This window comes from Hydra vulgaris, chromosome 07, assembly GCF_038396675.1.
Source record: "Hydra vulgaris chromosome 07, alternate assembly HydraT2T_AEP".
NCBI classification, from domain to species: Eukaryota; Metazoa; Cnidaria; class Hydrozoa; order Anthoathecata; family Hydridae; genus Hydra; species Hydra vulgaris.
Genome location: NC_088926.1, coordinates 7,404,049 through 7,419,669, shown reverse-complemented (window position 1 = coordinate 7,419,669; position 15,621 = coordinate 7,404,049). Strand labels below are relative to the sequence as shown.

General features: G+C 26.4%; 1 protein-coding gene across 1 annotated transcript in view; it reads left to right on the top strand.

Moving 5' to 3' along the window:
• The first annotated feature begins 1,287 nt into the window (after nucleotides 1–1,287).
• The window catches only part of LOC101240538 (uncharacterized), a 62,553-nt gene continuing 48,219 nt past the window's right edge, over nucleotides 1,288–15,621 (top strand). The window contains exons 1-2 of the mRNA XM_065800933.1: nucleotides 1,288–1,599; nucleotides 1,858–2,817. Of these exons, the coding sequence (XP_065657005.1) occupies nucleotides 1,554–1,599; nucleotides 1,858–2,817 (1,006 nt within the window). The 5' untranslated portion in view covers nucleotides 1,288–1,553. The remainder of the gene's footprint in view (nucleotides 1,600–1,857; nucleotides 2,818–15,621) is intronic.

The following is a 15,621-nucleotide window of genomic DNA, read 5'->3' as shown; positions in this document are numbered from 1 at the left end:
ACACCAACATATAATGTTTATGTTACAATATGCTCTAAATCAATTTCCAAATTTTAGTTCGTAAAAAACTGTAAAAAATACAATTAACACATTATAAAAAAGTAATACTATTTTATAAAGCTTTGCTAAAGCGAAGTAGCCTACTGAAACAAGCAAAGTAATCTACTGAAACAAGCAAAGTAACCTACTGAAACAAGTGAAGAAACCTACTGAAACAAGCGAAGTAACCTACTTAAACATTAGGGAATGCTTAAAAGCTTATGTGAAATGATATTGAACGATATGATTATGTGTTAAACTTTGATAAAAATATTAGAAACTTTTGTCTCAGTGGAATAAATGGGATTCTTCAACAAAGCTTACATTACTTAAAAAAAAAAGCAAAATCTGAGCTTTCATTTAAAATAACTGTTTATTGGGGCACTCTGAAATATTTTTTATTTGAAATAACACTCTGTTTATTAGGCACACAGTAAAATACCACATTATCTTAAGTGGAAGCTCTTCACTTAATAGAGACCCCAAAAAAATCAGATTAGATTAAAAATAAATAAAATAAGGAATACACGAGCATATTCCTAATTTTAGAGTGCACGAAGTACAGGAAAACAAACTAATTCCCCAAACCTCAACACCAATGGTTCACCGTTACTAGATACATACTTCTAGATATACAGAAATTGCAACTGTCCAGTATCCATTTCATTTAACCTCTTAACCTTTAGAATAATAAAGAACCAAAAAACTCTGTGCAAGATATAGGAAGAAAAGTTAAGATTTGAAGTTTCAACTTTAGAGCAGCCGTGGCGCAGTAGTTAGAGTTCTGGCTCAGAACCCAGAGGTCCAAAGTTCGACGCCGGCTCTAGCTCAATAAGCGACATTTGTAAGGAAGGAGGCGTGAACTTCTAGTTAAATTCTCTTCCGCGGTGCTCCGCGATAAGACCGTAGGGACTTCTGAGAGCACCTAAATAACCTAAATAAAATAGGTTTGATAATGTTTGACGGAAAGATTGTTAATGTCTTAAATCTGGATTTGGAAACCATGAAAATACTGCAAAAATGCCTTTTATAGATGCTGAGACATTCATTTGTTTAACTGGAGTTGGAATTAAAATTATGATAAGATTTAAGAGAGTCCTAAACGCAGTTTGTTTAGATTTTAAACTTGACTGTTTACAAAGAAACTGCAAACTTAATAGTAATCCTGGTATACAATATGGACATAATTGCACGCAAACTCCGGGAACATGTAACTCTGAGTATGACTTTTTCGTGGATTACTTGCCCGGGTTTCCGCTTATTTCACGGGTTTCTATCACTCCGCTTCAATTAAAAAACCGATTCTGCAGAAATTGTAACCAAATCAAATATTTTTTGAATCATTCAATCCATCAATAATGTATCTTTGCGTGCCTAATATGTAAAATATATACATAGTCATCTTGTATATAATGCAAAGATTATGTATATAGTGATAAGATTATAATGATTGCATAAGAAGTCGTTTAAACAAAACAATCGATGAGAATATATTACGTTCAAAAAAATTGACAATGAGTTTTGAAATAAAGTTGTTGCAATCTTTGCTGTTTTTGTTAGGTACGATAAATTTAAAATAAGTTTAAGTTAATACGTTTTTTTTAATTCTTTTTTTTTGTTTCAGCTATGAGGCTAAAACAAAACTTGTTAGTGTCTAAAATGTTTTTTACTTTATTGTTGTTGTTTTTTTTTTTTGCAAAAAAAAAATAAAAAATAAAAAATAAAAAAAAATAAAAAAACCACCAGCAAGAAAGCAATCAAAAAAGTTATTAAATGCCGAATTCAACTTTAATTTAAAATCTTTTAAATTTATTTTAGTACACCATCTTTTTTGTTATGGAAAGCAATACACTGCATATTTCAATACAAATGATCTTCAGGGAAAAATTGCTTTTATTCAAGCAAATGAAGCCGAAAATGTAACTGTTAAAGTTAATTTTAATATTGATGTTTCCAATTTAAACTGGATTATAGTTAACAAACCGTTATACTATGGGTTGAGTAATTGTCAAGATATGCAACCACAAAATGGAACAGTTTTAAATGTGGTTAATAATAACAATAGTTATAGTTTTGTAAGTCCGATTACGCTTTATGGAAATAAAAGTATTTATGGGAGTACTCTGATCTTAAGTAATAACACTGTAAATCAACCTGTAGCTTGTGGTACAATTTTGTCAGACAATGATACATACTCTTTTGTACAAATTTCTAGTTCTGTGGTTGCAGGTAGTATACATTTTTTACAAACCAATGATTTGACAATGATTTATGCATCACTTGGAGCATCTGATGGTACTTTCACCTCAGTACAATATGATTGGTTCATATCACCATTTAGTGTTTGTTCTAACTTAAATAAAAGGATAAAGGATTTAACTGGGATGTTTGGATATCTGTCAAGTGAAACTTTTTTTTGGCAGCTTACTTCAAGTATTAGTGCAAGTGATGTTATTGGTATGACACTTAACATTATGGACAAATCAGGCTTTATAATTAGTTGCAGCCAAATAAAACAAAACGGACCATTAAAATCTCAAGCTATTTTTCTTCCAACAGCTTCCACAACAAATGGAAACTTTATTTTTACACAGTTATCTCCTTTTCATCCTACATTTGTAGAAATTACCTTACAAGGCCTTGACAGCCAATTAAATGGTTATCATATTCACATGTTTCCTATATCTGACAGCACAAATAGATGCTCTCAATCAAGCGTTGGTGGTCATTTTAATCCTTATCAAGTTAATGCTTCAACAAGTCCACAACCTGGAAAAGGTTAAATTGTTAATTAAATATTAATTAAAAAAAATCTTTTTTTATGTATGTAGAATCAGAAGTACATACATAAATAAAGTTATATATATATATATATATATATATATATATATATATATATATATATATATATATATATATATATATATATATATGTATATATATATATACATATATAAATACATAAATATATATATATATATATATATATATATATATATATATATATATATATATATATATATAAATATATATATATATAAAATATATATATATATAAAAAATATATATATATATAAATACATAAACAAAGTTATATATATATATATATATATATATATATATATATATATATATATATATATATATATATATATATATATATATATATATATAGACATATATATATATATACATATATTTATGTTTATACATATATAATATATATATATATATATATCAGTGGCGGATCCAGCATTTTTTAATCTTTGAGATAGCTAACTTCCAGACATAGAGCTAACTCCAAACATCTTTATGTTTATACTTATATCAAATAATGATAAATTGCAAAAAATTGCGTTGATTGGAGGCTGGGAACAAAAAAGTTCAAAAATTTTTGCTACACCTGCCCCAGACGTGAGAGCAACAAGTTGATGAAATATTTTTTGTATTATTCTCAACTATATTCATCGATAATTTTTAAGTTTTATAGTTTTATCTCTCAGCGTTCAAAAATTATGACCATATAAAGTTCAAACCCCCCTCAATTTGAGGGGGTTGTTATTTTTATATGGTCATAATTTTTGAATGCTGAGAGATAATACTATGAAATATATATATATATATATATATATATATATATATATATATATATATATATATATATATATATATATATATATATATATATATATATATATATATATATATATATATATATATATATATATATAAAGGGTGATTTTTTAAGAAGTATAGGATTTGAATTTCAAAAAAAAACACGAAAAATTTGAAAAATTAATGAAATCTTTATTTGAGTTGATAGAATGGTTGATATAATTTAATGTTTAAAGATTATTTCATGTAAATGTTGGCCGTGGCTCAGCTTTAGATGGCCCATGCGTAAGGTCCAATTTTGGCAAACTCTCTTTAACATATCGGCCATTTTGGGCAAAAAAAAGTTTGTAATCCTCGCACGGTAGCGCTCACCATTCACCAGAGTTGTTACGACATAATATGTCTGGCAGATCTGTCGACATATTTTCAGACATATTTTCTGCCGACATAAAATATGTCCCACATATTTTCGATTGACATATTTTGACATATTTTCTGTCGACATATTTTGAAATAATTTTATGCCTGAATTATTTTCTGCTGACATAAAATATGTCAGACATATTTTCTGTCGACATATTTTGACATAATTTTATGTCTGAATTATTTTCTGCTGACATAAAATATGTCAGACATATTTTCTGTCGACATATTTTGACATAATTTTATGTCTGAATTATTTTCTGCTGACATAAAATATGTCAGACATATTTTCTATCGACATATTTTGACATATTTTTATGTCTGAATTATTTTCTGCTGACATAAAATATGTAAGATATATTTTCTATGGACATATTTTGACATAATTTTATATCTGAATTATTTGCTGTTTGATATTCTTGAAGAAAAAATCAATCTAACAAATTTATTGCGCATTTCAACTTAATTTACAGAGTTAAGTAAAAATAGTTTAACAAATTTGTTGCTAATTAATACTATCAAATACTATCAAATACTATTAAAATTAGGGGTATTTGGGGTAAAGTCCCTAATATTGTTGAAAAAAAAGTTGTTCAAAAGTATGTCAACTTGGGTCTCAAAAAAAGCGTATTTTAGAAGATAGTATAGAGATTTTAGAAAATATAAAAATTTTTCCTTAAAATTTTTTGGCAAATAAATTATTTGAAAAAATGCTAAAGACTCTTAAAAAAATGTCAACAAAATGTTTTTCAGCAATAATACAAAAAATACTTATTTTTATTACAAACGAATAACATCTTTAAAATCTCTATGAAAATACGCTTCTTTTGAGACTCAGGTTGACATACTTTTGAACAACTTTTTTTTCGACAATATTAGGGACTTTACCCCAAATACCCCTAATTTTAATAGTATTTGATAGTATTTGATAGTATTAATTAGTATGGATTAGTATTGGCGATTTCCCTTATTAGAATGTAAAAACCATCTCAAGCTGAGTTTTTATTACTGAAAATGGTTTTTATTAATATGACTAAACTTAAAATTATTCTCTTGATTAAAATAATATTTAAAAAAAAACATTTTTAGTTATTTTTAACTAATAGTTGATTCATTCAATAAATTATTCGCCATTTTTGACTTTAAATCGTAAGGAAAACGAAAAAAAATAATTATTCCAATATATATTTCACTCAAAACATTTTATGCAAGTTTATGGCAGTTAATTATGCTGTTATAATGCAATTGTCAATTATTTTTTTGTTAAATAAATCATAACTATTATAACTAAAAGTATATTATTCGTAATTAGTTATAAATTATTACCGGTTAGTCTTCTTAATATGAATTTAATGAGCTGAATATAACTTATGTGAAACATTTCAAATTCTTCAGCTTAAATGAATTTAATTTGGCACGAATTTTTTGAAATTCTGTGAACCATTTTTTTGAAATCTTTTGAATTCAGTTTTTCATAATGAAATCTATTTCAGGATCAACTAATAATTAAAAATAACTGTAAAAGTTTTTTTTTTATTATTATTTTAATCAAAGAAATATTTTAAGTTTAGTCATACTAATTAAAACCACTTTCAGTAATAAAAACTCAGCTTGAGATGGTTTTTACATTCTAATAAGGGAAAGCGCCAATACTAATCAATACTATCAAATACTATCAAATGATGCCTCAATACTAGTCAATATTAGTCAATACTATCAATGTCAATATTAGTCATAATCAATAAATAAGTCATAATCAATAAATAAGTCATAATCAATAAATAAGTCAATAAATGCCAATATTAGTCAATACTATCAAATGATACATCGCTAAAAAGGGCAGAAAAAGACCTTTATGAAACATCGGATGTTTGCTTATAGGGTTTAAAGTAATAGTTTTATGAAGCATAATTGATTGCAAAGACATAAAATTATGTCAAAATATGTCGACAGAAAATATGTCTGACATATTTTATGTCAGCAGAAAATAATTCAGACATAAAATTATGTCAAAATATGTCGACAGAAAATATGTCTGACATGTTTCATGTCAGCAGAAAATAATTCAGACATAAAATTATGTCAAAATATGTCGATAGAAAATATGTCTGACATATTTTATGTCAGCAGAAAATAATTCAGACATAAAATTATGTCAAAATATGTCGATAGAAAATATGTCTGACATATTTTATGTCAGCAGAAAATAATTCAGACATAAAATTATGTTAAAATATGTTGACAGAAAATATGTCTGACATATTTTATGTCAGCAGAAAATAATTCAGACATAAAATTATGTCAAAATATGTCGACAGAAAATATGTCTGACATATTTTATGTCAGCATAAAATAATTCAGACATAAAATTATGTCAAATTATGTCGACAGAAAATATGTCTGACATATTTTATGTCCGCAGAAAATAATTCAGACATAAAATTATGTCAAAATATGTCAATAGAAAATATGTCTGACATATTTTATGTCAGCAGAAAATAATTCAGACATAAAATTATGTCAAAATATGTTGATAGAAAATATGTGGGACATATTTTATGTCGGCAGAAAATATGTCTCAGACATATTTGACAGATAACAACCCTGCCATTCACAGTAACGTTCTGGTCATTGTCGTCTTTGAAAAAGTACGGCTCGATAATACCGTCGGCCCATAATCCACACCAAGCAGTGACTTTTTCGGGATGCATTGGTAGCTCTTGCAATGCTTCTGGCTGGTCTTCACTCCTGATGCGGCAAATTTGCTTGTTAACGTATCTATTCGACCAGAAATGTGCTTCGTCGCTGAACACAATTTATGTCCAATAATGTAAACTGGGTTCGAAATTTAGTCACAAGCTTCCGAATAGCTCCCTCAGTAGGCCGACCAAACTGCCCATAAATTGGAAGAAGTGTGTGTACACTCTCTTAACCAAGCATGAATTTTGATTAAAATTATTGAATTTTGAGTAAAATTCAATAATTTGCAAGCATTGCTCGTTTGTTAAATTATAGACCAAACTGAACAAGATTGACAATGACACAAGACACAATGCACACGTGATCTGTCAAAACCAGTGTTGCCAAAAAGATACCAGCAAAAAAAACATCCTTTATATATATATATATATATATATATATATATATATATATATATATATATATATATATATATATATATATATATATATATATATATATATATATACACTGAGGCATATTCGTTTAGACGCATCAATTTTTTTCTCTTTATCATTATTTTTTTTTATGTATTGTCAACTGATATGCATGCAAGTTATTATCAAAATAATTGTTGTGTTGTGGGCTAATAAAAACCACAAAAAATTTTTTTCTATATGTCTTTATTAACATGAGAGTATGTTTAATATACAAAAGCACATTTTTTAATTGGAATATATCTATAGACGCAATCAGGTTAATAGCGGTAATTATTGATTTTAAATCACTTTTACGCAAATAAATTGATAAATTTTAGTGTAATTTGATCTTTTGCTCTGCCAGTATCATTTTTATTGCATTTTACGAAATGCCTAAAGGAAAGTATTTGACAGATGCTGAAAAAATACAAATTTATTTATATCGTGGCTCAGAAATCTCACCAGCACTTTCTATACGAGAAATAGCAAGAAAAATTGGATGATCTGACCATGTTGTACGAAACTGCATTGCAAAAGGTGACAATTACGGTGTAAAAAAAAGCAACAAATGGCAACAAAGTATTAACAAATCGGCAAGTTAATCGAATTCGCTTCGAAGCAACCAAAAATAAATTGAATGCAACACAAATAAAGGATAAATTATTATTGCCTGTCACCAATAAGCATGTTGCACATATTCTACGTACAACACCAAACGTAAAGTGGAAGAAACCACACCAAAAACCAATGTTAAAAAAACACCATAAAATTGCTAGATTACAGTTTGCTAAAAATCATATGCATTGGACTCATGAGTTGCAAAACGAAATATTTTCAGATGAAAAAAAGTTCAATTTAGATGGTCTGAACTCTTACAGTTGTTATTGGCATGATCTAAGAGGAATAAATGACCCACAAACAAAACAAAATTATGGAGGAGGAAGTTTAATGGTTTGGGGTGGATTTTTTTATTTAGGAAAATTGACTCTGTGTTGTGGTTTATCTAAAGTGAACTTGATAAAGTATACAGAAATGTTGGATGATGTTCTCATAACTTATATGGATGAAAACATGGACGATAATGCCATACTTCAGCAAGATAATGCTGCAATTCACACATCTAGGCATTCTATGAAATGGTTTAAAGACCACAACATCCCAGTTCTCGAATGGCCAATGATTGGATTTAAGTCCGGGCTTGTAGCCCGGACTTAAATCCAATCGAGAACGTGTGGGGAATGCTATCAAGAAAAGTTTATGACGCAGCTGGACACCAATTTAAAACTGTTACTGAGTTAAAGTGTAAAATCCTTGAAGCATAGCCCGAGTTGGATCAAACTACACTTCAACGACTAGTGGAGTCAATGAAAGGCAGAATTTTTTTAGGTGATCCAGTGTAATGGAGGACATACGCATTACTAATTTCCATCGTTTAATGTCAAAAATATGGCTGCGTCTATAGATATATTCCAATTAAAAAATGTACTTTTGTATATCAAACATACTCTCATGTTAATAAAGACACATAGAAAAAATTTTTGTGTGATTTTTATTAGCCCACAACACAACAATTATTTTGATGCATATCACTTGCACGCATATCAGTTGACAACTCATAGAAAAAAATTAAGACAAAGAGAAAAAAATTGATGCGTCTAAACGAATATGCCTCAGTGTATATATATATATATATATATATATATATATATATATATATATATATATATATATATATATATATATATATATATATATATATATATATATATATATATATATAGTCTTGCATGGTAGTTAAAAAGTTTCTTCCATAAACTGTAGTTTAGAGAACAAGAGTTTTAGTAAAGGGAGAGCTAATAAACCAGACCAAAAAAAGTTTCAAAACTTAAATAATTTTTTTTTTTCTTAAATTGACTGCCTGCCTTAACTAAACCCTCAGTCGATGTAGCGGCACTCTGTTGCGAGTCAGGCTATAAGATAGTCAGTGTAGCAGTACTCTTTTGCGAGTCAGGCTATAAGATAGTCAATGTGACAACACTCCCTTGTAGCAGCAGGCTATAAGGTAGTCGATGTAGCAACACTCCACTCATATTAAAAAAAAATATTTTTTTAAAAAGTAAAAAACACTATTGATTAAAAATTTTTTTAGTCATTATTATTGGAGTTTTTTAAAAAACAATAAAACAATGTATTTCCATATTATTTTAATTGCTTTGACTTTTATATGATATAAAAATGTAGCTTATTTGTTGAGGTCGCGTAATTGTTGTTAAAAGAGAATATATATATATATATAAATACATGTATATATATATATATATGTATATATATATATATATATACATATATATATATGTATATAATATATACTATATATATGTATATATATATGTATACATATATGTATATATATATATATATATATATATATATATATATATATATATATACTATATATATATATATTCATATATATATATATATATATATATATATATATATATATATTATATATATATATATATATTCATATATATATATATATATATATATATATATATATATATATATATATATATATATATATATATATATATATATATATATGTATATCATTCTTCTCCGTTTGAAATTTAATGCACAAAATAGTGCTGGCAGAATGGTCATTTTTAAGTAAGCAATTTAAAAGTTCACTTTTTTCTGCTATTTAAAATAAAATTAAAATAGCAAAATGCTATTTTAGTTTAAATGCTTTGAGTAAATACTAGGTAAAACAATTTTAAATAAATACATGTATATATATATATATATGTATATATATATATATATATATATATATATATATATATATATATATATATATATATATATATATATATATATACATATATATATATGTATATAATATATACTATATATAATGCACCAATGAACAAAAAAGTTTTGTTTCAATTTATAACAAAACCCTTTTAGCATTTTGGCAAGCGCTTTTTTATGCGCTCACCAAAGTTTTTGCGGGCGTGTGGGCAAGCCCGAAAAGTCTTGAGCGCAAAAGTGTTGGCTAAACAGAGAAAACTGGTAAAAAAAGCCACAAAAAAAACATTTACACATTTATTCCAAATTGTAGCTGTACCATCAACCCATTTATCAAATCATTATATCATTTATATAATCATTATATAAACTATATCTCAACTAAACTAATCATCAAACAGTAAAGTAATACAATAGCAATTGTCTTATATATATAAAATGTTATTATATATATAATGTTATATATATATATATATATATGTATATATATATATATATATATATATATATATATATATATATATATATATATATATATATATATATATACGTATATACATATATATATATATTTAAACAACTTTAAAAAGTATTCTACACAATAGAGTGCTCAATGTTCTTAAAAGAACAGAGCAATTATATATTAGTAGAAAATCACTTAACAAAAATTTTTTCCATTTAACATTGTGTTTCATCAACAAAGATTCATCAGAAATGAATGATCAAATTAATAAAACTTCAATTTATACCAAAAATTAAATTACAGGAAGTTGCAAATGTCTTAACTACTGTAAATTTTCACACATTTGTGGAATTTGCTGACACTATTATAAAAAGAATTCTTTAGAAATGATTACTTATGCTATTTTTTAAAATGTTTTTTTAAAAAAGGGTAGTTAATGTAAATATTATTTGAACTCATTTATTTTTATAGTTTTTTAGGAGAAACTTATTTTTGTGCCTACATTTAGAAATTAATTCCGATCTTTTGATTTCAGTCTTGATTTGCATGTGTAATTATTTCAAATTTTTCTTGTAGGCATAGTATGCATTTTTTGGAAATATTGTTATATGCAGGCACTGTTTTAAGGATAGACCAATTAAGCACTATATTGTGTAGAATACTTTTTAAAGTTGTTTAAATATATATTAGGCTCCTTAATAACATTTGTTGAGCACTCTTAATTGTATTTTAACATTCCGTGTAAATATGGAAACTAATAATTTCACTTACTCGTTAAAAAATATACCTATACTAGATGAAAAAAGTTATACTTTTTCTTTGATTGAAAAAGTTGAGCATTTTATTAAAAGAATTCGTTGGATAGCCCATTTTTTCTTAAAACCAAATACAAAAACAGATGATACATTTAATAATAATGATAATTATGGATTTAAAACAAAAAATACTCCACCTTTTATACCTTATTTGGAAAGTTTTGAAAACGACAAATTGCATTTAATTAAAACAATAAAGTTTCGCCTTATAAAAAACGAGTTTCAAACAGAATTAATTTAGATGTAAAAAAAATCTTATCAGGTCCCTAATATTTGGGTTTTTGCTGATAAAACAAATAACATTTACCAACTCACAACGAACAACTATGAAAAAATTTTACGCGACAATATTACTAAATCTTATGAAAAAGCCCCTAAAAATTTGGAAAAGGCAATTAATTTAGAAGCGCAAAGTATTGCTAAAAAAATAAACCTTGATAATAGAATCAAATCAACTGCCTCTGCCCAAGCTTTCGTAACACTAAAAGACCATAAACCAAATTTTCAAAACAAACTTCCTTGTAGGTTATTGGTTCCCTCAAAAAGTGAGATTGGACATGTAAGCAAAATTAAATTGGACAAAATTAATAATATTCTTAGAAATAAATTAAATTTGCAACAGTGGAAAAATACCACTGATGTTATAAATTGGTTCTCCATAATCGAAAATAAAAATGACTGTACATTTATTCAATTTGACATTAATGATTTTTACCCCTCAATAACCGCAGATATTTTAGATAAGACTATTGAATTTGCAAAAAGCCACACAGTTATTCCTGATGACACAATCCGTCTAATAAAACATTGTAGAAAAACCTTACTTTATTTTAATAAGGAAACTTGGAAAAAGAAAAACATACATGACTGCTTTAATGTAACAATGGGCAGTTATGACGGAGCAGAAATTTGTGAATTTGTTGGACTATATATTTTAGATTTGTTAAGTAAAATAATCAATATAAAAGATTTAGGCCTTTATCGCGACGATGGTTTAATAGTAATGCGTAGAAAATCTGGTCCACAGCTCGACAAAATTAGAAAAGATATTATAAAAATTTTAAAAAATATTGGCTTTCAAATCGAAATAAACATAAATTTAAAAATTGTGAATTTTCTTGATGTCACATTTAACCTCTCTGAAAATTCATATAAGCCTTTCAAAAAACCAAACAATGAACTATTATATATTAACATTAACTCTAACCATCCACCCCAAGTTCTAAAACAAATCCCAATTTCAATTAATAACAGACTAAACCAAAACTCCTCAAATGAAAATGTATTCAATTCCTCTAAACGAATATTTGAAGATGCCCTAAAAAAAAGTGGTTTTGAAAATTTTGAACTAAAGTTTGACCTTGAAAAAAAGAATACAAAAAAACGAAATAGAACTAGAAATTTAATTTGGTTCAACCCCCCATATAGCAAAAATGTTTCTACTAACATAGGAAAAGTGTTTTTAAAATTGGTCCATAAGCATTTCCCGCATATATTGGCATAACAGAGGGTGAATGGAAAAAATGTTTTGCCAATCATAAGCAATTTTTCAAGAATAAAAAGTATTCAAAAGACACCATGCTGTCAAAATATATATGGGAATTAAAAGAAAAAAATATTGATAATTTTATACTGAATTGGTCTATCCTTAAAACAGCGCCTGCATATAGCAATATTTCCAAATGCAAATCAAGAATGCTTATTAAACAAAAGATCGGAATTAATTTCTAAATGTAGGCACAAAAATAAGTTTCTCCTAAAAAACTATAAAAATAAATGAGTTCAAATAATATTTACATTAACTACCCTTTTTTAAAAAAACATTTTAAAAAATAGCATAAGTAATCATTTCTAAAGAATTCTTTTTATAATAGTGTCAGCAAATTCCACAAATGTGTGAAAATTTACAGTAGTTAAGACATTTGCAACTTCCTGTAATTTAATTTTTGGTATAAATTGAAGTTTTATTAATTTGATCATTTCTGATGAATCTTTGTTGATGAAACAGTGTTAAATGGAAAAAATTTTTGTTAAGTGATTTTCTACTAATATATATATATATATATATATATATATATATATATATATATATATATATATATATATATATATATATATATATATATATATATATATATATATATATATATATATATATATATATATATATATATATATATATATATATATATATATATATATATATATATATATATATATATATATATATATATATATATATATATATGTATATATATATATATATGTATATATATATGTGTATATATATATATGTATATATATATGTATATATATATATGTATATATATATATATATATATATATATATATATATATATATATATATATATATATATATAACATTGTATATATAATATAATAACATTTTATATATATAAGACAATTGCTATTGTATAATTTTACTGTTTGATGATAGTTTAGTTGAGATATAGTTTATATAATGATTATATAAATGATATAATGGTTTGATAAATGTGTTGATGTTACAGCTATAATTTGGAATAAATGTGTTAATGTTTTTTTTGTGGCTTTTTTCAACATCTTCAGTTCCAACAAGGCTGCAAGTAACCACTATTAGAGTTGGAAGTTACTGGATAAGAAAAGAGTTTATAGAGCAAGATAATGATTCACAGATGACTTAATGTTACAGCAATAATTAATGATAAATGTATTGATGTTAAAACAATAAGGTGGGATAAATGTGTTGGTGTTACAACCATAATTAGGGATAAATGTGTTGATGTTACAGCTATAAATGTGTTGGTGTTGAAATCAAGTCAAGGTATTATTATGGTTGCAAAATGTAAACAAATAAAGAAAATACATTAGCATAATAATATTGGATTTAACATTGTTTAACCGGAAACATTAACATTGTTTCCAGTTTTAGATTTAAGTCAAGTTCTTTAACCAATTTAAAAAATGACTCAGGTATCAAAAACTGTAAAACACAAAAAACCTCCATCACCAAGTTGTCTAAATCTATCATTCACTAATATTCGAATCGATAGACTATTCTTTTATGTGCTTTTGTTTAGCACCACTTTACTTTATCACTTTTCTCTTTGTTCTATATCGCTCTCCTTTATTTCAAGACTGCATTCTTTTTGATGTTATTTCTAATCAAATTAACCAAGCCCTTTCTCTTTATTCTTAGCCAATATCATTGTTGTTGGTGACTTTAGTGCTTGTCACACTGAATAGCTTGGTTCTAGTTTCAATGACTCTGCAGATGTTAAAGCCCACAACTTTTTTTTCTCAATCTCTAACACAAAAAAGTCAACTTTCCAACTCGCTTTCCAGACAACCCGAATCATTTACCTTTTCTACTCAACTTATGTCTTGTTTCTGATCCTAGTCAGTGCTCAGTTTCTCCATATTCACCCTTAGGTGCTTCTGATCACAGTTTTGTTTCTCTAAAACTGTTATTTCATACTTCTTCATCATCAAAATCCCCCTATCATTGTATCTCTTACAACTACCTTAAAGCTGATTTTTCTTTGTGATGCACCATGATTTTCTTTGTGATTTTTTTTTGATGGACCTTGATAACCTAGAATTCTTTGTTCTTCCTGCTGACAAATGTGCTTCTTATGCAACTTTATGGATTCTGGCTGGCCTGAATACTTTTATTTCCTCTTGATGATTCCAAGGCATGCCTTACCCTTCTCCATGATTTTCCTCACATTGTGCTGCTATTTCCAATCATAACCATTACTTCCGTTTCTATCATCAAAACAATTCTTCAGAAAACAGATGTCTGTTTATTGTTGCTAAAAACCATTGTAAATAGGTTTTGTCTAAAGTCAAAGCGCGCTATTCTCTGGTCACAATTTCGTGTGATTTATCTCAAAAATTAGGCTCCAGAAACTTCTGGAGAATCTTTTACAGTGTCTATAAAAAGGCTAAATCTTTTATTCCTTCTCTTCTGCATGGTTTAGATTTTGTTGCTTCACCTAAAGATAAAGCCTAACTGTTTGCTAAAAACTTTTCATTAATCTCATCCTTTGATTCCACTGATCACATTCTACCTGATATAGTGGACAAACAGGTTAATTGCTTAACATTCGTATCACTCCAGCATCTCTAAAGTGATTACCTACTTAGATTCTTCTACAGCTTGTGGTCCGGACAGCATACCTGTTATAATCTTGCAGAAGTGTTGAAATGGGAAATATTAGTACATATTTATTAGATATTTTTAAAATAGTGTTTATTATGAAAAAAACAACAACATGAAAATTCAACATTA